The 25,523-nt window shown below is 44.6% G+C and overlaps 1 protein-coding gene across 1 annotated transcript in view; it reads right to left on the minus strand.

Moving 5' to 3' along the window:
* LOC139057281 (alpha-1,3-mannosyl-glycoprotein 4-beta-N-acetylglucosaminyltransferase B-like) overlaps positions 1–25,523 on the minus strand; it is a 151,890-nt gene that overhangs the window by 20,768 nt on the left and 105,599 nt on the right. Inside the window, exons 2-7 of the mRNA XM_070535198.1 lie at positions 16,582–16,839; positions 9,283–9,416; positions 7,008–7,054; positions 4,128–4,241; positions 1,830–1,905; positions 84–204 (exon numbers count right to left, since the gene is read on the minus strand). Coding sequence (XP_070391299.1) covers positions 84–204; positions 1,830–1,905; positions 4,128–4,241; positions 7,008–7,054; positions 9,283–9,416; positions 16,582–16,839 — 750 coding nt within the window. The remainder of the gene's footprint in view (positions 1–83; positions 205–1,829; positions 1,906–4,127; positions 4,242–7,007; positions 7,055–9,282; positions 9,417–16,581; positions 16,840–25,523) is intronic.

Genomic DNA, 25,523 nt, shown 5'->3' on the forward strand with positions numbered 1-25,523 from the left:
CATATTACTGTGAAAGTAGACAGACTGAGTGAAGCAGAATCTTTTTATGTTGTTGCTGTCCAATCAAGTGTTGCTCAACTCACCGATAAAGCCTAGCTGGCAGAAGTCGAGGATAATCCAATGCCTTTTGTTGGCCACGTGATTGTATGCGGCATCCCTCATTTTTGTGATATATCCAGGCTTGGTGAGGATGTCATCCTCTAGCTGTAGGAGAGGAGAAGAAAGTGCAAATCTATAGCTGTGCTACAGCACAAATTGACATGAAAATAAATCTAGAAAATTTTGACACTGATAGAAAATATTGCCAATGAAAATCAATATGTGTATGACTCGGCAATTACGGTGCGGTGAAACACTTTTGCATAAACCAGGAAATAATGGAAGCAAAATTTTGTTTTATGCACCAAGGCTGCAGGATGCAGTGAGAAGTGAGCAGCACGTAAATTTAAAGCTTGTTTTACATGACACAATTTCCATTGCATTGGAAGCACGATTGTCATTGCACGTGATGGAAATCCCAATTGCACTTATCACACCATCGCTGCAATCAGTACGATTTTAGAGCGCAGCTCTTGGGCATCCATTCCTGTGTTGAGCGTTGGCGTGCCTCGGCAAGCCCTCGTACACGAGCAAACGAGTACAGCAAAAGATGAAGGAGCGAATGCGGAGCGCAGTGGGGGATAAAAGGCGCAGTGGTGAAGAGAGCGCAAGAAAGAAAGCGGAGAAGGAGGCATCAGTAAAAGCATAAAATGCTTTTACTGAAACTGAAATGGAAGCTTTAAAAAAATTGTGAATCATAGGTGAACTGAAATGTTATGAAATGAAACCAAAAAACCTCTCTGAAATGAAACCAAAAAGAAAAAGTGCTTTCAATTCAGGTTAGCCACCTTTTCCGGAGCTTTTCATACATGCACCTGTGGCTCAGCCACGCTACAAACTTGTAGATGCACGCAAGTTGCTGCCATTTTAGAAGTGGCAGCTCCATTACAGTGGATTTCAATGTATCACATTGGAAGGCAGTTCCGCCATTATTACAAGAGCCGTAGCAGAAGCATAACAATGTTCATGTGTCAGCCGCTCGCAACTACACACTAGTGGTTGGATGTGCTACTCACATCCAGCGGAAGCTGCATGTAGCAAAAGAAGTGTGAAGGCAAGATTTCAGGCCTCAGAGGCACCCCATGAAGTAAAATGAAGTTAGGAAGTGTAAGTTGACACAGTTTATGAATTCTCCTGCTGTGATTTTTCTTCACTAGACTAGCTAACTTGGCAGAAGCACCACAGTATGTGGTTGCTAGCTATTTTTGGCTCCAATTAAAAATAACGCCAATAGGACTGCAATAGATGTAATAGGCAGCAGCAGCTCTGCCTCTTTGCATCATTTTCTAATAACAACACCACGAAAGATTTCTAATAACAGCACCAAGAAAAAGCAGTCACTGACAGGAATTTAACTGATGAGCACTAAAATCAACACCTCGTCACCTAAACTGGGACACTTAGTTAAAGAACAAACGGAGGTCATTCTGTGCAAGACACGATCGATGATGTGTTTCAAATAAATTGACATGATGTTTCTAAAAGCAACCAGTGCTCCTTTAGCTTTAGAAGTTCGTGGCAGAAAAAATTTAATCCACTGTGAATGGCCATGCGCGATGTTTACTAATGGGTTTATGGCAGCCAAAAGGTACACAATACCTTTCTACGATTCTACACCGTTATTTCTTACAGTTTCATTTGCCGTCTGCAAATATGCAAATTAATTTTGTAACAAAGAGCAGCAAAAACACAAGCAGAGGTCGTTTACTAATAAACTCATGTGTACTCACCTGCAAATAGAATGTCCCCCTGTTTTGTGCGTACATCATAAGGTATGCAAAGTCCAACGTCTGTTTCGTTCTCCATCTGCATATTCATGCAAGGACAGATCATTCTCAAGAATTGTGTTCCTAAGTCACACACTACCTTGAATTCAGAAACCTCAATGGTGTGAAATTTCCTATAGAAAGAACTCACTCCAATTAAAAAGACAGCAGACTGAGGAGCAAAATATACGTTCTCAATTTCAACAATGTTCTCAACCTACTATTAAATAAAATACCAAAGTGTTCTGCCATGAATGGGCATTGAGATGAAACATTAATTTAACAATGCACATTTTTTGAGACACATAATTAAATCAAATAAATTCATTCCAATTCCATGGCAAATGACAATATAAGACAAAGGTACTCTTAATTTGGCACACTTAAATCCGCCAAAGCTCTGCAACCTTTCTCCTTTCTGTAAGATTGAGGTGTAATCGTACAGCACCGTCCGTTACAGCTAGAACGGACTTACCTCTAGTCAAGCTTTTTTTTTTTACAAAGGTAAGTTTGCAATATTTTCAGTCTCGTCATTCCCACATGATTTCTAAGGTAGTTTCACCTCTAGCCTTTAAGACAGAAGATCTCAAAAATACTCACGGTACTGCCCATGTTATACCTTGTTCTCAACTTCTTTGAGTTACCTTTTACTAGTATAATCAATATTTTAGACGCGATTTGGCATCTGAAATGCAGCCGCTGATATGACGAGTTAGGAGCTGCGCTTGTCGCTCCTTTGTGAATACAATGCACAAATTTCTGAACAATAAAGCTTCCCAGTCACATCGAATGAAAACATTGCAAAAAGATCACTTCTGGATATCAAATATTTCTTCCTTTCTAGAAAAAGTTAGAAAAGGTGGTGTAGTCTATTCGATTGAAAATACTTGGCTGCCCCTTCTGAAAGTGAAATGTGTATACTAGAAGCAGCAGCAGCTTTCTTGCACATTCACAAATACAAGTCCATAAATGTGCGAAGTCCTTTATTAATTAGTTTCACTCAAAGGGTGAAGCAATGACAGCGATAGCAAGCATGTGAGGCCTGTACCACTGTGCAGCATAAACAGCTTCGTCGGAAGCTACCAGGCATCGTAGGTATATGCGATGCCATTGTAAGCGTGTATGTGATGAAACTGCGTTGTTAGAGCTCTGGCAGCATTGCACATGCGGGGCCATGCACACTTCAAGGTGACCAGACGCACAAAAATGGCATGAGCTGCCACGGCTCCACCGAGTGATGACAGTTGCTGGGAGTCGTCTTAGAGATAGTGCTAGGAACTTCCTCGCCCATAGATGTCAACTGAGTTAGACCACAAGACACTTCCAAGCACTACCACCTTTACTACCCTGAAAGGTGTCTGGGCTGCTGGCCTTGTTTTCTACCTAATTGCTCAGTCATGAAAACAAATAATGCCTAAATATCCTCCCTGAAACTAATATGCATCATTAAAAGCGCAATTCCTTTAATAAAGCAAACTTTTTATGCATACCTTTTTCCTAACCCCAAAACAGCAATGTATTGCCGTCTCACAGATTTGGATAATGATGTTTGTGTGACGTATGTACATGGGAGCGATTTTCATGGGAGCCCGGTAGAAAACACTTTCGTGTTAAAAAAAGATGGTGTTATTAAGAATATTTGATATACATGTATGTAACGCTGTTTACAACTGAATGTCTGCTTAACTGAGGCACTTATGAATAATAAGCAACTCTTCTCTGTTAGCCAGTGCACAATGTCATTGACAGTAATGAATGAAGGGAACAGCACGTCAACAAGTGCCCATGAGTGTTGTTTTAATTGAAGATGAAAAGTGTGATACTAGTGCAATGCATATATCTTAAAGGATATATGCATACAGTATTAGACTCACCAAATAATGAAGAAGTTTATACGGATCGAAACAACAAATTCACAGACTGCCTAAAAGTCAGACATTCTCATTGAATTACTGTTATTGATCAGAAAGTATGTACTATAGGATTTATTATTCATATGAAAATATTTGATATCCAGAAGCAATTTTTCTAGAATATTCTTATTTGATTCGAATGGGAAGTTTAGCTGTTCAGTTGAAATACAAGTTATTCAGGTGCATTTCTCTGCCTCATGCTTTCGCATAGCCTATGGTGCCTCTGCACAGCAACCACAGCTCTCCTGCAGCCCAATTATTCAGAGTATTCAAATTTCAAATATTTGCATGCCTTTACAGGACAGACAAGTCATCACAAGCATAATACATGTGAGTTATGTTCACTCACTTCACGCGGGTGAGTGGGTCCCCCAGCGTCTCCGGGAGGCGGTCCATGTCTGGGTAGTAGGACGATGGTGGAGAAATGATCTCCAGAAGCCCACTCTCAACATGCTCGCTTAACCTGTTCACATGATGCACAAGGGATGTGGAACAACATGAAGATGAAGATAAGACAGCTGAAGTGAAGACTACCAGAGGATAAGACTACTTATCATGGAAGATTGTTATCTTGATCTTTCCTGTCTGTGTGCATGCATATATATATATATATATATATATATATATATATATATATATATATATAGTGTAAATGTCACAATAAGATTCAATTGTCATTGTTCCTTTGCTCTGTTGTGTCCATAACACACTTTAAAAATTTTTTTGTTGTTGTTCACGATGAATATATAGATTTGTTTGTTAGCTGAAGCATTAATTTTTTAGTGCTGTGCTAGTTTCAAGCAGCCACTGCCCTGAGTTCTTTCAAAATGCTTTTTTTCCCCTTTTCCCAAACTTCATGACCATGGGCCACAACAGGGCTGGGAAAAAAGGATATTTTGCAATTGTATCATGATATGATGCAAGATACTTGGGCAACAAGTACTTGAGATACAGATACGAGATACTACCGCAAGTGTTATATCCGATATGATACTTTCCATTTGTATCTTAAGAGACTTTGATACATTGGCACATTTCTTATTATTGATCTATATAATATAGCAGCAGACACGTATGCACAGAAATATTTGTCTGGAAATTTCTTGACTTCGACCAACCTTGTTTCATTTGAATGAAATGTCTGCTGGCATCAAATTTTTTGTTGTTTTTGTTCGAAGTATATTATTTTCATTCTGAGACAATTTATTGACATTGCTTTAGCTGCCTAACATGAGAGCTTTTTATACGCTGCGCTGTCAGCAGTTTTTGCTTGTCACTTTTGTAATTGATGGGAGTCACTGCTCTGCTTGCTGACCAGCTAACGGGCCACCATTTAATTACAAGAACGTCAACAAGAAGCATCTGCACGATGGCGCAAATACCGCTGTGCAGTTTTACCTTGTCTGTAAACATATTACTGTTTATGCATGTCGCCTAGTCCTAAAAATTGCTTTTATTGCTTGCGAGCAACAATCACATACACAAAATAGCTGCCTCATGTACAAGTCTCCAGAAGCAGTGCAATCCACGCTTTGGTTCACAAAAGTCAAACTTACATCCATGAGATCCTTCAAGTCCTTGATGTGTGAAAGCCACTAGACACAAGGCAATGCCATCCTTGTATTCTTCAGACTTTGTAACAAAGCACTAAGCAAGAGAAACTTGCATAATGACACTATAGCTTCATCAAATGTTACGCGAAAAATGCCGCACACATAGGCGTACGCAGCACAGTTTGGTGGCTATGAGCAAGTGTCGTGGCACGACGCAACTAAAACGAAAAATCGAGAAAACAAAAGGTCGGCTGCACACAGATATGCATATGCTTGTTTTTGTCGAGACAGTGTGAGCACCACCACGTGACTATGCTCTACCAATAGGTATGCGCAGATGTCCCCCCCTGCCCTCGCAGTAGGGCTCTGGCAGGAAGATAAAAGTAAGTCGCTGCCTTTAGTTTTCATCAGGTGGCTTAGTGGCAGCAGTATCAGCTTGAGAAGCAGAGCTCAGCCTACATTCAAAAGTTTTGCACAGTGATGTTATGATAGCAGTATCTCATACCTTAAGATATATGATACATTATTTCAAATATCGGAAATACAGATACTGACACATGTCTTGCCCAACTTATTATGATACAGATACAAGATACCCAAAGAGCATCTAAGATAGTACCTAAGATACATGTATCTTTGATACTGCCCAGCCCTGGGCCACAAACAGCAACTGCAGCATTCTATTTTTTCTCCTCTAGCATATGAAGGAGACTGACTTAGGCAACACGACTAGCTTCTTGCTTTTTATAGGGGACATAATGATAGTAAGATTAACAGTAATACTAGCAAAATTAAATTCCTCTAGACTGGCAATGTATTCATAAAAAACTATTTTCAGATACTTGGCAGAAAAGGTTCTTTATTACAAGAAAAAAACACAAACACTGAACTTCTTTTGAATTTCATGCCAAAACCTCAGAGCCGGTAGTTAGTGCAACTTCACAAACATCAAACTATTTTCTTGTAGTTAGGTCATTTTAGTAACGAAAAGTCCTGAAACTTGCTATGTAGAGTGACTGGTTCCTTTCAACAGCAATGAATTCTTTCATTACTGGTAACCATTTAGCTAAGCCTGAGCAGACGCCATCAAAATTCATGAAGACAGGATGAGTTCGTGCAAGAATTTCAGGGTGTTGTCACCCCAGTTTTGTTTCTGCATCTTTTCTAACTTTACAAGATTCCTCACGATAAGAGTGGCTGTTTTGCTACAGCACAAACGTAATTTACTAACACAGCTTAACCTAATATTGCTGTTTGGTTTCTCTTGAAGTGTTCTGCCATGCAATGTTCATCAGCTCCGAGGAATCTTTCTATTTAAGAATTTTCTAAAAGGATAAGATGAATACAAATATTTTTTAGATAGCTACAGGTTATAAATTTTCTACAACACAGCCAAGTGAGCAAAACGGCAGCAACAACAACAAAATGGCTACAGAAGATACAAAACCACGGACTTGAACTAAGCTGCCAAGGAATCAGGAGGTTGATGCCCAATTTAAAAGAGTTCAAGCTAACCTCACATTGTAACGAAACATTTTTTCCTGCATTTAACGTTCACACTATAAATCTCCACTCAGACAGATTTTGCTGCATTCTTCTGGCCTGTGAAAGCTTGCACACTAATAGGCGGAACCACAGGTGGCACAAAAATTTTGAAGTACTCAAAAAATACTTACTCCTCTTTGATTTCTTTGGATTGCTTCATGACGTAACTCAGGTCAGTCTGAAAGAAAGAAAAGTATACAAGTGAGACCAACAAGAAAGTGACAACAGGTTTTCTGTCACAACCTTGTCATGCAAAAAACATGTCCAGAGACGTCAACAAACCTAACACAACTCTTCCCGCGTAATTTATATCATTTATCGTGCAGCACTTTTTAAAAGTTATTCAATAAGTGCCTGGCCGTCAGCTAAAAAAATGGCTGTCAAATAAATTTGGTCTTATTTATCGTCACTGCTTTTCCAAACAGAAATTTAGCATATTCACAAAGGTATTGTAACCTAGCAAATTTCGAACGTTGTTTTAGCCTTAATTTTTAGCACTTGTGCTTGTCTTATCCATTCTTTGTCCATGTTTTCTGCACACTGAAAAAGTTTGCTCATGAAATGCCAACTACACCATGACCTATCGCATTGTTTTAACAAAGTGCCTAGATGCAGTCAGAAAAGAAAATCGTCTTGGTACATCCCCCACTTCAATGCTTGTCAATAAGTAAATACTGTGGTTCCTGCTCCTCTCATTTTATAAACATCCAAAAACGATGTGGTTATGTTCAGGATAACCAAAAAATATAAATGAATTACACATGCTATCCTGCAGTACAGAACCTGCCTCAGAGAAACACGTTTGACCGATGAAGGCACAGATGAACCTTGTTAAAACGAAATTGCATTCAATACCAAAATAGCTCCAGGATAACTGATATTCGTTATAAGCATATATGCTGGCATTGGAAAAAAAAAAATAGTGATCATGTCTTTGCCAAAGAAGCAGAAGTGTGCTGCCTCTGATGAATCAAATAAAGGTATTTGGCAAATTTTGATGACCTATGGATGGCTTGCCGTGCAGATAGGTACGGAAACAATAAATTATACGCGTTTTGCACCGCCGTTAATACACGATTGTGTGGTCGATGTGATCGCGTGGGATCAGAGCGTTAACTTGCCGGCTGCTGCTCAACCAAGCTAAGCCAAGCCACAGGCCAATACGTGCACATCCATCTTGAATGTGCCATTTGAAGCTGCTATCACTCAGTGCAGTCACTGTCCGATTTTTCGGGAACAGAGGAGGCCACATGCATACCCAAACTCTGCTGATACAGGCATCAGTTAGCCCGTGCATGGGATTTCATGTTCGGTCGCCAATGATGTCTACGGATACGGACACATTGACAACAAGCTCCATGCGACGGTGTGTCGCTGGCCGCTTTTCCAGCCATCAGCGCATTTTTGCAACAGTCGGACATGATGGTGGTCGTGGGCCTAGGCCGCTAGGCCCAACCACCCCGGCAACCAAAGTCGCGGTTTAGCGCCGAATTTACGTAGCGGCAACTTTGTTCACGGCTGCCATGTTTGTGGTACCGTACGCACCGGTCATGTCCAAGAATTTGAACGACATATTTTCTATACATGCGGCGCTGGTTTCGAAAACGATGAGTGAAAAATCCATCGGTGACTGTATGCGACATATTTGTTGCCATAATGCATATTTGGGCCGTGTGCAAAAAATGTTCGACAGCGATTCAGCCTGCAGCTGAAATCATTGAAAGAGTCTGAATTGATGGCTGAATTGGGAGTGGGAATGGATTGTATAAAATGCATAATTTATTGTGAGAGCAGCGCTGGAGCAACAATGTTTAAACTTTGATTGAGGTTGGGTTTCTTTCTTTAGTGCATGCGTAGTAACGTCTGGCACCTTCTGCACGTTTTTTCTTCCATTGTTCAACGTGCACTTCAGTCAGCAAGATGTCCAGGCGAGACTTTGTCAATGCGAAGGCGAGTAGTGGGTGATCGAACACCGCTCTCACTCTATGCCACCCAACGTACTGAAATTTCTCTGGCACAAGCGCGGTTTAGCGTTTTTCGCTGTGCCGAAGGCGGAGTCACTGCGCATTATCGCGTCACCCCTGGCATAAGGGGGAGTAGGAAGAGCATCAGACTTTAAAACTTGACTACCTATGAGATAGGCTAACATTTTTAAACTGTGCTATATTCAGGATCGGCCGAAGAAAAAGGCTAGAGTTAGAAGGAGATATCACACACGGAAAAGCGGCGGTAACTTGCCAAGGAAATCATTGTCTTCAAGAAAAGTTACTTCGCTATAATCGTGTTGGGTCCCTCATTTTCGATTTGATTATAGATTACACCATAATAAAGCTTGTCCAACCAAATTTTATATTTACTTCGTTACATCCGATGATTCAATACTTAGCCAATGGCCAACAAACGCACCTCTGCGATGAACACGACGACGAGCGATATCTTCCTTTCCTCGGGGCTCATGTTGTTGATGAGGTTATGTAGCGTGGACATCAGGTAGCTTTGCACCTCTCGCTTTACAGTGGGCACACCCAGCACCATGGTCACTGCGAGAGAGCATAGAGCGACAACAGTGAGCACAATGTGACACGCGTTTCAGAAAAGAAAAGAACACAGAAGTGCAGTGGCGTAAGAAGAAAGGTAAAATGGAAATTAATGTCTTCACGTGCCATGCCCGATGTCCTTCAAGTCTGACAACATTTGGAAGCTGAACTGTAAAAAAGGTTCAATCATCATTCTTTTGCATACAAGAGCGTATACGCATACATGTACCTTTCAGATACTGCAGTACACGCCACTAAACACCTTAAAAGCAGCAAATAATGATGTCACAAAGCCTGTAGCATACTCACTCCGGCACTTGCGGTTGAAGCTACTACTCTATCAGATTATTGAGTGTGAGAGCAGTATTAGATGTCATGAGAAATGTCGTACCCACATTGAGGTACACTTGATTCACGCTGTGCTGCCAGATCAATAGATATATGTAAAAAATAGGCGTGCACCTTATGCCGCAACAACTTTCTTTATCACATGCTATCCCCATTGGGACGTTTCACAGACATTCAATGAGAGATGAAAAGCCACCATAAAATATAATATTTATCATTTATTCAATAAGATCTTATCTCAATCCTACATTGTAATGTGCTATGCGGTCATGGAATGCGTATTTCGTCCACGGCATATTTTGACCATGCACCCTTATAGTGGCTGGTGCAAGGAACTGATATTCACGGCTTTCTCTTTTTGAACAAGAAAAGCCACAATATGTTGACTGTCACGCAGTTGTTAATGTGTACGTTTCTTTCCATAACTCTCCTTATAGCACAAAGATATTTAAGATGTTATGTCTTCTTGGAAAAAAATTTAGGGGACACTTACGCTTCGCCTTTAAGTGCGAACGCAACATCATTAAAAGATCCGTGATTGCTTTTCACACTTTGCGGCAACTGCACCTTATGTAACTGCAATATTTACCGGGAAACGCTGGCGGGGAACGCTACGCATGAAGGGGGGCTTTCTAGTAGAAACACGGCCTTTTGCATGGACCAACTTTCTGTTATTGTTTCACACTTTTAATATTTCAGTCTGAGAAAATTTAACATAAAAGGCATGTGCTGTCGGTGTTTTGTTTCATGGCATTTGTTTGTGGGCTGTCATTATTTGTAAAAAATGTAAGACATGGTATGAGAAACTGTAGTGATAAAAAAATTTTAGTGCCGTATATAGAATATATACGGCTATTTTCGCTCACAGGACACGCAATGCCGAGCGCTGACACCGGATTTTCTGGGACACGGGGCCCTTAACGCTATCGCATTAATATGAAAATAACCTCCCCAAAAATCTTACAATGTGGGTTTCAAGCCAGTGAACGTTATATATTCCGCATGTGGTCAAACACGGATAATCTCAGTTAATGTTCTAACGCTTACCCATTCTGTCCTCAGCTATTTAAAGCAAAAGCCTGCATTCTTTTGATGCAAGCTGAATGATCGAATCCCAACTGGGAGTGCAATGCCTTGTTCAACAAAAGGCAAAAGCAGTGGCTCAGCCAGAAAAGTTTTTGCGTGAAGGGGGGCACAGACGTCACTGGTGGAAGAGGGACGGGGCAGGCGCGCCTTATCGCTCGTCGTTTTATGCCTGGGCAAAGGCAGCCATCAAAAGAAGTGGAACTAGCCACTGTGCACTCGATCTGCCCACCCCGCTTCTCATTAATCAAATAAATTGGGTGGGAAATGGCCACCTTTCCGCACGCCTGCAGTGCGAATAATTTTAGTGTTTGACGGTAGATTCACATCTATCAATATTTTTATAGAGTAATGATTTACCTACATCAGGCAAATTTCATTATTTCCTTCGTGTTTTATTACGATAGCAATCGTATTGGCACTCCAGGAGAATTTCCGCTGTTGTCGCCGGCATGAGGTTCCCTATAAAGTCCAAGCGCAATACCACGCGCCGAAAGTTGTAGGTGCAAGAGAAAGCGTGTGAGAGAAAGCGTGCGAGCGTGGGCTGAGAAGAATGGCGATTTGATGCGCAGTGCGGGGGGAAGGTGCGCAGAGAGGGGGGAAGGCAAGGGGAGGGTACCACGTGTCTCCTCTTTTACTCCGGCCGCGGCTTTAGCTGAGCATAGCTGAGTGTGGCCACGCGCGCCTTCTGTTGGAAGCAATCTGCAGTGGGTGCAAAGGTTAGGCAGCACGAGATCGTTGACAGCTAAGAGCCCTCGCTAGAGATGCGAGGGTTCGGGAAAAAAACAATTTTGAGAAAAAACTTGTTTTGTAATTTTCTTTCCTGGTGCATAGAAAGCGGAAAAAACAAGGTGTCCAAATTTACCTAATAAAATGTACTTCATTGACATAAGTTCTGCTAAATTTGGGTTAGTGTGTCACTTGTTTGAGAGTATGCTTGTGAGTACAAAGATTCAGGCGACATATACATCCAGTTTGTGTAAATTATTTGACAGTGGTGGTGTGCTGCATTGTCACCTTTTGTTGCTAAGGAAATCATTCATCACTCGACACAGGATCCGGCATCTTACCAATGAAGAACGACAGGGAGGTTAGCCCTTTATAGCGCTACAATTCACACCGATCCTTCCCAAACAACACTATGAATTCTTGAGGACATCCTCAGGACTTACACTTGAGTACTTTAGGATGCCCTCAAGACATCCGTGTGGGGGCCTCCAAACATACCAGTAAAGTCTGTTTGTCCGGTCTGAGCGAATCCTCAGAACATCCTAGTATTCGAGGTTCTCCTCAGTAGGAAACCTTTGTGAAAAAATCTCAGATGTTCCGCATATCTGCCCGTGGACACCTTAGTCGGTATGCAGAACAGAATTTGCTGTTTTCTCAAATTAGTACTAAAGTGCATATGAAGCGAAATATTTGCAATTCTGTGCAGGATTTTGAATAGATAGTGTGCGTTTGTGTTTCTTGCATCAAAGCAAAGCTGTCCTATATATTTAGAAAGTATTCTGCAGGTAGCTGTTCTCCGCAAACGAATTGCTTGGCTTGGTTTTATTCTAATTCTAACAAGAAACAGATTTACAAAAGGTCCTTTGCACTGTCTCTCAATTTCAACAGAAGCCTTCATGCGGTCATCTTCCAAGAGCGGGCTGTCGGGCTGTACCATTCATATTGATGCACTTACAGTGCAACATTTTGACGATGTTGGATACACAAAATAATTTCACTCGCTAGATCTTATATCAAGCGGATAATTTGCGGACAATTTTATTCTTACAGGTAGAAAAGTTGCAGTTTCGCGCGAAAGGTGCTGTATCGATTGTGGCAGAAAATTAGTAGACAACCATGCGAAGTAAGGATACTAGTTTTATCAGCCGTATAAACTTGGAAACATTCCCTTACTAACTAAATTAACAAGCATATTATCAGCGCGCAGAGTCAAATATGAACATGTCACAGTCGATGACCGCGGACGCTCACTGTCAAAACGCTGACGTTAAGAAGCGCGGCAGCAGCCGCTAGCGAAGTGACCTTCGGGCTGCCTATCGCTTCAACGTAAACTAAGCGGCGAGAACACAACACACGCAATGCTACGAGTAGTCGGCCCAGCTAGACTGTGCCCCCAAAGCAGTTCCCTTTCAAGATAAAGCCACTGCGATCGCACGCCATACGCAGTTGCTGCCGAAGTGCAACGCCCCGCCCCCTACCTCCCCTCGCCCCGGTTCCTTGCGCGCGACCGAAGACGGCGCGCTTCTTCACCGCTCCCCACCCTTGCGCACGCTAGACTGAACCGCGATCGTCGGTTCACCTTGACACGTTTTCCCTCGTACATACAGCATACGGCGCGCAACGACGATATTATCCCCCTTGAGCTTTACACGGAACTTCACGGCGACAGCAAAAATGCGCCTGGAGTGCCCTTATAATTGCGATCGCAATAATAAAGAAAAATGTTAACCTTAGCAGATTATGATTCCTGAATGGCAAAACGTCCCCTGTTACATTAATAAGGAGACTTAGCAAGGCAGAAGTGAGAATGACGAAATCTTGGTGGTGACGCTGCCTTGGAGCTGTTCATTGTGGCTTGTGAAAGAGGTCAGAGATTTCGATTGCACTTGCATGGATCTACAGTGAACTATTTTTCATTAACAAATGACTACAAACGCGTTCTGAAGGAACCAAAGGCTCAACCTAACAGCAATCTTTTAGACCTTACCTGCAGGGGAAAATGGCCGAAGTACGAAAATAAAAATATTGAATTCGTGAGCTCACACTTATAGGCACTGAGATTTCGACGAAGACTAGTAAATAAAGTTTGTGATTGATTTTTCAATTATTTACAGAAACTTTCATCACAGAATGAATAATATAGTGAAAGAATACGAATGTAAACTGCTTCAAAGGGGTTGCATGCGAGAATCTCCCTAATTATGGCTGCTCCTTTGTCACCGTTTTATAAGTCTAAAGGCGCCCAAATGTTTGACCTTGTTTGTGATATGGCGAAACCGCAGCATTTAATTGATCGCGTAACAAATGCATTGCATTCCTAATCCGAAACGCTAATGTTCCAGAAGTATGCAAGACCATATACGCTGTCCTCCATTACCTAAGAAAGCCTAAGAACAGCTTTCGTGGATGGTAGGCGAGAACTCCGCAAGCTACCAAGAATGTGGGTTATTTGTTATAGTGTCAACATATTGTTATAGGCCCTGGAAAGTTGTCTTTGCATGTTCCCTTCTTTTTACTTCCGTGTGCTAGAAAGGTAAGGGTATACTTCGCGTTTTCAAAAATTTGGGGGGAAAAGCTTTTTCTATTTGTTTATTTTTTCACACCTTCAATATTTTTTGGGAATTTCACATCTCTATAGTTCTCGCGCACCTATAATATTCTAGTACGCGTTGAAGCAAGTGGCAGCACGAAAGGCATTGCACTCGTCGCTGCTGCTGCTCTTCACGCCAGCGTTGTGACAGTGAGTGTTCGCGGTCATAGAGTGAGATCTGCTCGCGTATGACCCGTGCGCACGCGACACCATGCTTGTTAACTTAATTAGTTAGCGAATGTTTACTAAAATTTCTACGGGCGATAAAACTACGATCCTTGCTTCATGTAGTTGTCTAATACTTTGTTTTCTCTAACAATGCTTCGCCTTTCGGGGGAAACGGCAACTTTGAAACTATTTTGTTGATTTCGCTCCGATATGCCTAATTTCTTTCTATTTGTTCAAGAGTTCGGACGTGGATCCACTGAGCAGAACTGAATTTTTTTTTTCGTGGATGTTCTGCTGCTATGTAGCTTTATCGATTCCGAGGATCGTGCAATCGGTCCAAATGAAGTTTTCAGTGGGCAGAATTAAATGGGAACATGATATATGGCGCGAAATTTTGACAAACGTTAGAAGAGGGCTCAAAGCCATCGGCACGTGCAATAATTTATGAAGAGAGAGCGATGTCATCGATTTAAAAGGACATTGCGCTAGCTCTGCAAATTGACTGAGTGCGTCGGCAGTGCTTCACAACTGATGCGGAGTGTAACGTCATGGACGTGCGGCGAGATGCTGCAATCGATTTAAAGCAGCGAATCAGCGAAAGAAGGTGTGCAGTGTCATGTTTACGAACCTACAGCACGGCTACATGACGCGCGTCAATTGTTTGTGAACGTCCTATGCAGAAGCATCGCGCCAATGAAAAACGATAGTGCGAGCTGCATCAGCTGCAACGGCAACTGCAACCGAAACGTGGATATTCACCGTCTCGCAAATAAGCAAACGGCAGAGACTGGCACCGCAAGATGGAAAAGTAAGTAGTATATTAGAAGTAAGTATATTAGAAGTAAGTATAATCTGGAAAAGTAAGTATATGCCGTAAGTATACGCCTTCTGAGGAAGCTTACACATAAAGTTACTATACTAGCCTTCCCGTACCGAAATGAAACCCGTTTCATATGTAGGAATTTACCACTGCGATATTTCCCGAGTTGGGATAACCGGGCACGCATACCGGTATTTCAAAAGCCGTAGCTACCGCAAATCTGTCTAAAATTAGGATTCGCGAGACGTGTACGCATAGATGAAGGAAATAAACTAGGAGAGAGCATTGCGTCATGCTGCCAGCCTTGGCAAGCGCACTCTCCGACAAGCCATTACTTTCACTTATGTTCTCGTGTCCGCTCAACAGCTGACCTCTGCGACTCGGCGTACTGGGCGGGAATGTTTGGCTCCCGGCAGTTTTTATTCGACGGCACACTTGTTCGACCACCCTGTCGTAGCTACAGTGGACTGCACCACAGCTCTGTCTCCAGAGCAGAAGCACTAGCAGGTATACCGCGCGCTCTGACATCACATGTTGGGCCGATACGTTTGGTTTCAATCCTGTTGTGAAATGCTTTCTCCTAAATCTTTCCTTCCTCAATGCGTGTACGTAACGAAAGGCTCAATTATTATCGGGCGTTGGATTATTCAGTTCGATTAACTCAAAATCCAATAAAAACTACAAATTGCACCTGTAAAACACTTACTTGAAAGCATTATCTAGCAAAAAAGAAAAATTGACCACCCTTCTACTACTGTGAAGAGGCATGCAAGCGAAGCTCGGAATCCACGGCTCTTCGTTGTCGTAACGCCTCGGCTTCGCGCTCCCTCACAGTGAGGTCTACACCTCGACGACGAGCCTTTTCTCGAGCGGGTTCCCGGGAGGCATTCATCAAACGCCGCCTGCTCTTCGGCCGAACGCACGACGCGCGGCCGACCCATCGCAGCTCCGATAGTGTACTGACGCGAGAAACACTAGTTCCTCTCACGTTACCTAGACACACGACTCCTATTGGTGGAGAGAATGACGTCAGCAGCGCGGCGGCGCAGCAGGACTCTCCGTTCAACGGGTCTATTGCTTGTTTTCTTTTTTATTTTGCCTTTATAGCAATCTCTGCACGTGCGCAGCTCTGAGAGCAGCTGGTTTTTTATTTTTTCTTTAGCGTTGCATCACCGGCGCAGGCTAGCGTATACAAGCTTTGCTTGAAAAAAGAAAAACATCCGGCAGGAGGACCCCCGTGGTGTGTGAGGAGCAGCGTTCACGCCGCACGTTACCCGTTCACGCCGCACGAGTGATTTCACAGGGAAATCACACGTCCAAACATTGAAAACCGCACGCACAAACGTGTCAACGGCCTACTTGCCTGCCGCGCCATGCGATATGGCGCCATGGGTGGCGCGGGTACTCGACTGAACCGAAGGCATATATACCTCCAGTTCGTCCCCTGGAGATCTTGACAGCCGGTCTGACGGCGTCCGGGCCCGCCGTCAGGTGCGGCAAGAAGTTGTAGATGGCCGGCAGCTGCAGGTCGAGGGGCGTGCCGTCGCCCAGGCTCCCGTTGCGGGGCACCAGGTGCTGCTGCAGCGCCAGCACGTCCTCCCAGCGCTGGTGGTTCAGCATCTCGGCGTGCCGCAGTCGCTCCTGCAGCTCGGCGATGCGCTGCACCAGCGCAGACTCGTCGGACATATCTGCGCAAACAGGAGAGTTTTGCGTCTCGTTTATGGCTCTCCAATGCCGCTGGTCGCTTGAAGGGCAAAGAATAGGCGCTTGCTTGTGCTTTGTATTGTTTCTATCGGTCCATTACGTTGAAGGGTCGGCACTCACTTTGTGTACACTTTATACAGTAGATGGTGGACATGCTCCAAAGTGAACACAAAAGAGAAGAAAAAAAATAGAGACAGGCAGAGAGGTTAACCAGACGTATAGTCACCCGCCGCGCGGTAGCACATTGGATATACGGCGTTGAGCTGATGAGCTCGATGTCCCGGGCTCGATGCCGACTGCCGCTGCCGTATTTAGATTGGGGCGAAATGCAAAAATGCTCGTGTACTTGGATTCAGGAGCAAGTAAAAAAAAAGAAACCAGGTGGTTGAAATTAATCCGAAGTCCCACTACAGCGTGCCTTATAATCACAGCATGGTCTTAGGAGAAAAAACGCCCAAGGGGGGAAAAAAATGACGTAGTTCTAGATGGCTACCCGCCAGGGTAGGATGGGGATACGAAAAGAGGGAGAAGGGAGCACGTAGAAAGTAAACCACAAACACACATCAGCGACGGACATGGTATAGCCGGCAGCGTTCTCTAAGTGAAGGTCGTATATTGTCAAAAGCGGGTGACCATGATTCGCCTATAGGTGCTTCAGGCGTCACCAGAACTTCATGTACGAGGCAGGCGCGAGTCTCGATTGTGTTCAGCTCAGTGTCTGTCAGGAAGACACGCATAGTAAGCACCAAGTGTCTACTCTGCTTCTGCACGTCTTCCTTTCCGGCAATGAGTTGGGCACAATAGGGACTCGCCTGCCTGAAATATTGAACGTCTGGTGGCGCCTGAAGTACTTAAAATTCCAATCAGGTTCAACTAGAGTCACCAGCTTGTCATTCGACAAACGCAGGTCACAGTGAAACTTCCCGCGCTAAACAGAAATGGATAGAAAGGAAGTACAAGTATGGTCAGATTTAACTTTCTTGCGAAGAATACTTTTCTTTCGACTTAATTTTGTTTTTATACATGTGGCGCCCCTCTCAAAAGTTTCGAAGCCATCGGGTGGCTGACGATGTGTACCACAGGGCCTTGCTGCAGGGCTTCTGCGAGACGCCAGGGTTTGCGAGGCTCAGGGGAGTAAGCGAGCTGCAGTGCTACTCACTTCTCTTCCGCAACGAAATTTTTGCGAGGGGACTAGGGGCGGGGGGGAGGGGGTTGTATTCTGTAAGTGTCCACCTAGGCAGAGGGAGACCGTCGCTCCCAGCCAATGAGCACTTCAGAAGCAGACGAAATGGACATCTTCAGCAGGTCGACACTTAAAGATGACACCCCCCCCCCCCCCCCCCTCTAGAATACTTCTATGCGGCAAAACACGCGATAGCTTTGTAGCTTTTCACGAAGACAAGTACGGCCACAACCCATAACCTACTTTTTACGCACACAGCAGCTGGTCTACGGTCTAGGCTATCGGTACACACGACATTCGGCGCCCTCGGATTCCTCAAATAATTTTTCACATGCGATTGATTGATTGATTGATTGATTGATTGATTGATTTTAACATCCCAAAGTAACACTCGGGTATGAGAAGCGCCATAGCTTTTCATGTAGGCTCCGGAATAAGTTTGGCCACCTGTGTTTCTTATAAACTTAATAAGCACACGAGAGTTTCTGCAAATCACCCCCTTAAAGAATGCAGCCGTCGTTGCTGATAATCTAACCCGCGATTTCGTGCTCAGCAACAAAACGCCATAACCGCTGCGCAACCGCGACCCGGGTCACGTATACAAGCTATATAATTCCTCAGGCGCGAGCCTGAAGGCTGAGGCGTAATACAGCCTGTAAAAGCGCTCGATAAGATTAATGTTGACAGCCAGCGAATACCACTCTCGACGCGAGGCCCCCGAGGGCGAAAGGAAGCGGCATCAACAACGAGCTTGTCACACAGCACATACACGTCCAACAAGAGCGCAGCGGTTCAAAACGAGAATAGCGGCGGTTCTCCAAGGGTCGATTCCTCACAGGACAACGACCGACAAAGGATGCGAGATCGTGCACTGGGTCAGACGCGCGCGACAACCTCATCGAGCGGCCTCGCATTGCGACATGCATCGCCGTCGCACAGGCGCCGCAATGATCGCGTCTCCGCCTTCCGCGCGCGCGAGAAATCGTTAAGGGGGGAGAACCATTAAGACCGGGGGCTGCTTAAGCGGCCGGCGATACCATACGGTAGCGACGACGCAGTTATCCGGAGAGGCAGAAAAGGAGGGGCCCAAAGTAAACGCGGGGGGTGGGCATCGGAAAGCGAACGAACAGTGAGCGCCTCAAAATACTGTGCGCTACAGTGCGCGCGGCAAGTGAGACGTGCCACATGAACGCGCGCGCGCACGTGCGAGCGCAACAGCGGACGATTTGCGGCGAGGCTGGCAGCGCGACGATCAATGCGAGTGAAACGTCGGGACATAAAGGGATAAACAAACATTAAAAATAAACGGAAGCGCCGAGAGAAACAAAAGGCGGCGGCGCGCGACGACCCGCGAGCTGCCCTTCACGCCTGGCTCGCTGCGGTGCGCGGGCGTACACACAGTAGCAGCACCGCCGAGCGCGCTCGGACAATAAATGCGATTGAAGCGCGCGCCGCTGGTTTTCCGCGCCGCTCTCCCACCTTGCGGGCAGAGAGATCGGCGAGATGCGGCGTGCGGGGCACGTCCTCGGTAGCGCGCGCGACGCGCTCTGCAAGACGATCGAGCGGCGAGCGCCCACGCCGGCGACGCGGTGTGTACCGTATACGTGCACGGACGCGGCGAGTGTCGACTATCGAAGCCGGAAATAGTATTATGCTACAGCGGCACACCCTGCGGCCGCAATGCACGCTTGTCGCAAGAAACGACGCCGATTCGTGCCTCGCTATTTGCCAACGGGCGTGTCGACGTCACGTGCTACAGATTCTGCGCGAAAAAGCCAACTGAGCTTCGCACAAATCTGGCTGAGGAAGTTTCACGAAAGGGAAAGTTGGCTTTCCACCGAATGTGTTCGTCGCATTCGCGTCGCTCAGAAACAAATCTTCGCAGTTAATAAACGACAATTTCTGAACGTTTAGCGATACACTCAATGGCTATGCAAAATTCCAGCGAGCGACTTACCGATCAATGAGGCATAGACCTGTCACTGGCTATCCTGTAGCCACAAGTGGCAGCAGCGACTGCCCTAAACACGTATAGCGCCGGCTGCGATCCTGAGACCAGTAGAAATGTTTCTTCATTAAAAAAAAAATATATATGAAGTTTTACGCGCCAAACTCACGATCTGATTATGAGGCACGCCGTAGTGGGGGACTCCGGAAATTTGGACCACCTGGGGTCCTTTAACGTGCACCTAAATCTAAGTACACGGGTGTTTTCGAATTTCGCCCCCACCGAAATGCGGCCGCCGTGGTCGGGATTCGATCTCGCCACCTCGTGCTTAACAACCAACACCACAATCACTAAGCAACCACGGCGGATGTTTCTTCTTTTGCGCAAATTTTCTTTCTGAGGAGCCTGCATCCTCTGTTGCTTCATAATTAAATCAGCTGGATGCTGCTTCTGCTTACGACACCCCACTGCGAAGCTGTTTGAAACGGCGATAGTCCATCTCGAAGTGATTGTTTCATCGTAACCGTGGCCACGAAAGCAGCTTGACTGCCAACATGAAACGCAAAAACAATCCTAACAATAGGTACCCTGCATCGGCCAGATGGCGCTGTTACTCTTGCATTTGGTGTAAGAAAAGTAAGGAAACGACAAAAAACGGAGACGTACAAAAACGAAGTTCACAATAAGCGGCCAGAAAACTTGGTTATGGGAATTCATAGTGTTTTTTCTTTTTTTTTTAACCTAGGTACGACATTGGGCAGTATAATATCAAGAGCTTGGTGGCGCAGCCCACCGCCCCGTTCCAAAGGGGACGCTCATAACAACCATCCATCCATTATCATGCCACTGTCGCCAACACTATAACCGTTAGGCTGGTAATGAAAACAGGGCATTCCCAAAACAAAGCGACGCAGCTGTGCATCTTCACTGGATTCACGCCTGCATGCCAAGCTTTCCCGAGCTTTAAGGCCGCGCTGGCCACCCGACGCGTTTTTCGTTCGTTCTGGCGTGTTCAAGTGCGACCATGCGTTATCAACCCAGCCCGGTTAGCGTAGTACATTTGCTCGTCTCGGGCACTCTTACCTAGTGATAAGCGATGGAAAGTATCAGCCCAAATCTGTATGGCGTCCCTCCAATTTTGCTTTCGCCGCTCGCTAGGCTGTATGTCGCGGCGCTGCGGTCAATCGTGGAAAGTTTCAACGCAGGCTGCCTGTACCATCACACACTGTGTCCAAAATACGGCCGTAGAAGACGTTGCGTTTGCCGACTCACATTTTCGGAACACTACTGCCATAGAAAATCAGAATGTATTTGCCGTTTTATCTTCACATATCAGAAATAGCGGCGACAAATGCCTCGGCGCAGTGCGCGACCTGCGCAAGCAGCCTCGAACGTTCCGAAAACGGATGCCGGCGTCTGAACGTGGGTGTCGTCGTGACTGCACGTCACGACTTCTCATTCGCTGACAGGCGCGATGACGTAGCTTGCTGCAGAAGTTCGTACAGTTAGGGCCGCAGTAGGAGCTTAGGTTTAGTAATTCGAAGCAAAATGGATGAGAGCGAGTTTTCTAAGGAAGCGAATTTCCTGTCCTCATTACAAGCACCACGTGCCACTACGAAAGACCTGTGCAGCTACCGCCAACGATCGGGTCGCTCGAAAGACGAACACGTTCGACATTACAAAATCCGTTGGTATATCCGCATTGACTTTTGCACATACAGGCTACAGCCAAATTCCGCGACACTCGGGAAAGTTGTAAACGGAAACGTCGCTGTACTTACTTCGGAGAGTAAATAAAACCGCGGGCCTCGTGACTCGCAAGAAAGACTTGTTAAATGTCCGCGTTGGTAGCGAAATATAACTCAAAAGTCGGTCTCCATGCCTCTCATATATACGTACTAGAGAAAAAAGAAGTCACTTTTGCGACCCCATATATAGCGAAGTAATTGCCTTGGAACACTTATGGTGCACATGTAATGCGTCGCGATCGAACAGCTATCTGAAAGAAAAAAAAATGAAATTAATCTAAACATTTTCTTAATTAAGGGAAAATGAAACATCCACCCAATGGTAGCTATTGCTACAAATGAAACCCATACGGTTTCCTCGAAAGAAAAGCCTCCCAGTTGAAGAAAAATTCGTCCTGGTCCGGGACTCGAACCCTGGACCACCGCCTTTCCGAGACAGCCGCTCTACCATCTCAGCTAACCAGGCGGATAAGGTATGGCAGGGCGCAGTCGAATTTGTCAACAACTCGAAGCAAATGCAAGAGGTTACGTAATAGATCTGCGGTAAACCGCAAGGTGGAGAGGGGTAGTTAATTAGGGGGAAATGAGATATCCACCCAATCGTATCAATTGCGATAAAGGAAGCCCATACGGGTTCATCGAACTATTACGTTAAACATTTTTTATAAAGACCCGAGTTCATCAGGATTGTCACAAGCCAAATGAGCCGAGACAAGAAAAAAATGAAAAGTCCTGTTTAAAGTTAAAGTCACTCGATTGTCTCGGAAGGAATTGCAATAATCCACTCGAGCCACTTTTTGAAGAAAGAAAAAAAGAAAGAAAGAAAGAAAGAAATAAAGAAAGAAAGAAAGAAGAAAAGAAAGAATGTCAATATCGAGGAAAATTAAGCCGGCAGCTGCGGGAAAGAAGATGCCTTTCAAGATCAGGTTTATCATATCCGCTTCGTCAATTACCAACCAAATACACTTGGGTTTCTATGAAGTCCTTGTAGTCAGGGGAGTTTGCTGTGCCGTTTGATGAACACTATCAGTACGTGTACCGTGTGTGTTTAATTATTTGCCCGTGATCATTTTTTTATGTATTTTTCCATTACGGTCGAGGAAATAATGTTTATATGAATGTCATCCACGAGCCGGCGACATTAAATAAGAAAGAATGGCTCTTTGAAATGAAGGTTTGCTCTTCCGAAAATAAACAGTGGAACGTATGGCATCCATCAACGCTTTTCAAAAATTATTTTGTACATGTATTTAGTACGTAATATATGTCTACAGTTCTCGGAATAAGCTCGGTTGGAAGTATGCACTTTGGTGGTGTGGATTTTGTGTTCGTGTGACCTCGTTTTCCTTTGTTGTATTTTTCTTTTCTTTTCCTTCCTTCTTTCTTTCGTCCCAGCGTCTATTGTCGATATTACACTGAACGGTTGCCTTGTCTGTCATTCCACAGCGCGTAGTAAATGAATGGCTCGTTGGGAAAACAAGGATCGCTCAGGCACCGAACGACGCCGCTTCTGCGTGGGGCACCTGCTTACAGAGACCCGCGCAATGCATCCGCTCATAGACTGCACCCGGTGTCGGCCCAGATGCAATTTGGGACCGCAGTTATGGCTAAACTAGGCCATCGCCACCCGTGTCGGGGCAGGAGCTCACGCCGTCGTAACAGAACGCCACTATGTTTACGCTTACGGTGGACCGTTTCAAGCGCCTACTTCTCACAAAATCGACGCGCCGTTCAGCTTCCAAACGCAATGTTGTCGGCTATTACTCTTTAGCAGACGAACGAGCAACAGCCTTATTTCGTTTTCGTCTTTACTAGCGCCGCGAGATGAACAAACATGTCATTAACTTAGAATGCCGTTCCTATCAGACTTTTCTGAAAACAACCGGCTCGCAATACACAAGCACTTATCTCAGTACAATTTGCACAATAATTGTTAAAGGTATATCGCAAAATAAAAATCCACACGTAACGAGGATGTCACATACAGTTTAAATAAATACCAACGAGATAGTGGAGAAAGATAACCTAAATGCATGCTTTTTGCAATTGATCAAGCGAAAAAAAGCAGAACATTCCGCGAGAAATGTCGCAATAAACGGCGCAATACTCACGGTTTAAGCTCGAGGATTCATAACTTCATATTTGAATCAAACGCCGACGTTCGGAAAGCTGGCGTTGATTATCATATATCGCACAAAATATTTTGAACATATTTATGAGTATAAAGAGACGCCCTCCCCCCCCCCCCCCCCCCCCAAAAAAAAACACTCGCTTATCTCACTGACCTCATTCAGAACATGCGATCCCACTTAGAAGTTAACAAACGAAGGCGAGGAAAACTTCGCCAGGCAGGAAATTACCAGTAAATAAAGCGCAACCACAATATTTGAAATTATCGCCCGGTGTGAGCACATCGAAGTTCTTTTAATTGAGGTAGTAATTCAACACAGCGTGTTACGTACACAACTTTAGTGAAACAAACTATCAGACTACAGTGAAAAAACAAAAAATGCACATGTTAGTTTCAGTGCCACAAAGACGAAGATAACTTTTAGAAACGATGGAACCCAGCCTTTAGGACGCAAACACCAGGAGAGAAGTAGTCCCAGCGTGTGTGCGTCTACTTCTCTCCTGGTGTGTGCGTCCTAAAAGCTGGGTTCCATCGTTTCTAAAAGTATGTACCAACAGGCCCAGGAACAGACTCTTCTACGAAAATAACATCGAACAAGATTTCCACTTTAGAATAAGCATGTCCGTAATGTCGTTTCTTTAAGCTATTAGTAACGTCATAGCACGTAGCTTTAAGAAAAACTAAGGCCTATGTTTCCCACTAAACCACTACCTTTGAGAACCAACGCGACAGGAATGGTCAAGCATCTGACCAAATCATCCTGTCACCTAAGGATGCCAGCAGGCAGTATCATATAGACGATTACGTTGTCACCGCGGAACATGATTGTAAATTAATATTCGAAATCGAATTCTCTATTTGCGTTCTAAATCCGTAATGTTACACATTGAGCTCATGTACTTAGACTCCGCACCAACAAAACGGAAACGCTGAATTTGCGCTCGAACAGCGATTTCTGCAATCGTGTCAGCCAAAACTTAACTTACTGCCATTTCCTGTGCAGTTATCGCGTCAAAAAATCTCCCTCCTCGAACTCTTGTTCTGGCGTACAAAAAATAAATATTGCCGGCTTTTCACGTAATAATCTTGTGCTTCCTTTCAGACTGGCGCACCGCACGCACAGATTCTTCGGAAAGCAAGTAACAGGAGCATATCAAGATTTCAGTGGCAAGCAAGTGACACTTTCCTATATAAATAGTACTTCCCACAATTCTAACAGGGAACAGCTTGCACATGCGATCGTCAACGTCATTTCGAACGTGTCTGCGCGTATAAAAAAGACGCCTTTAAAGTTGGCTTTTCCGCAGTCGAAGGCTTCGTGTGGAGAAGCCCACTACGGTAATTCTCTTTTCATTTCATTGTTACCGCGTTTATGTGCCCAAGTAACCGAGAACGTCACGACACCAAGAGCAATCGTCGTTTTCAGCAAATGGGTCAAAATGAAAGGTCCATTGTAGACTGGCGCCTATCTACTGTGGCAGACCAGCGCTGTACCGTTTTCACCACCACGCTGGACCTGGAGAGCATCTACGCGCATTGGACTTAGTTTACGCTAAACGTGCGCCGCTGACGTCACGTGCGCACCCGAAAGTTACTAAAACACCAATACGTTTCGGCGCAAACTTCTGGAACGCATATCTGGAAACTGGTGTCATCCT

The sequence above is a fragment of the Dermacentor albipictus genome, chromosome 3 (genome assembly GCF_038994185.2).
Source record: "Dermacentor albipictus isolate Rhodes 1998 colony chromosome 3, USDA_Dalb.pri_finalv2, whole genome shotgun sequence".
Classification (NCBI taxonomy): Eukaryota; Metazoa; Arthropoda; class Arachnida; order Ixodida; family Ixodidae; genus Dermacentor; species Dermacentor albipictus.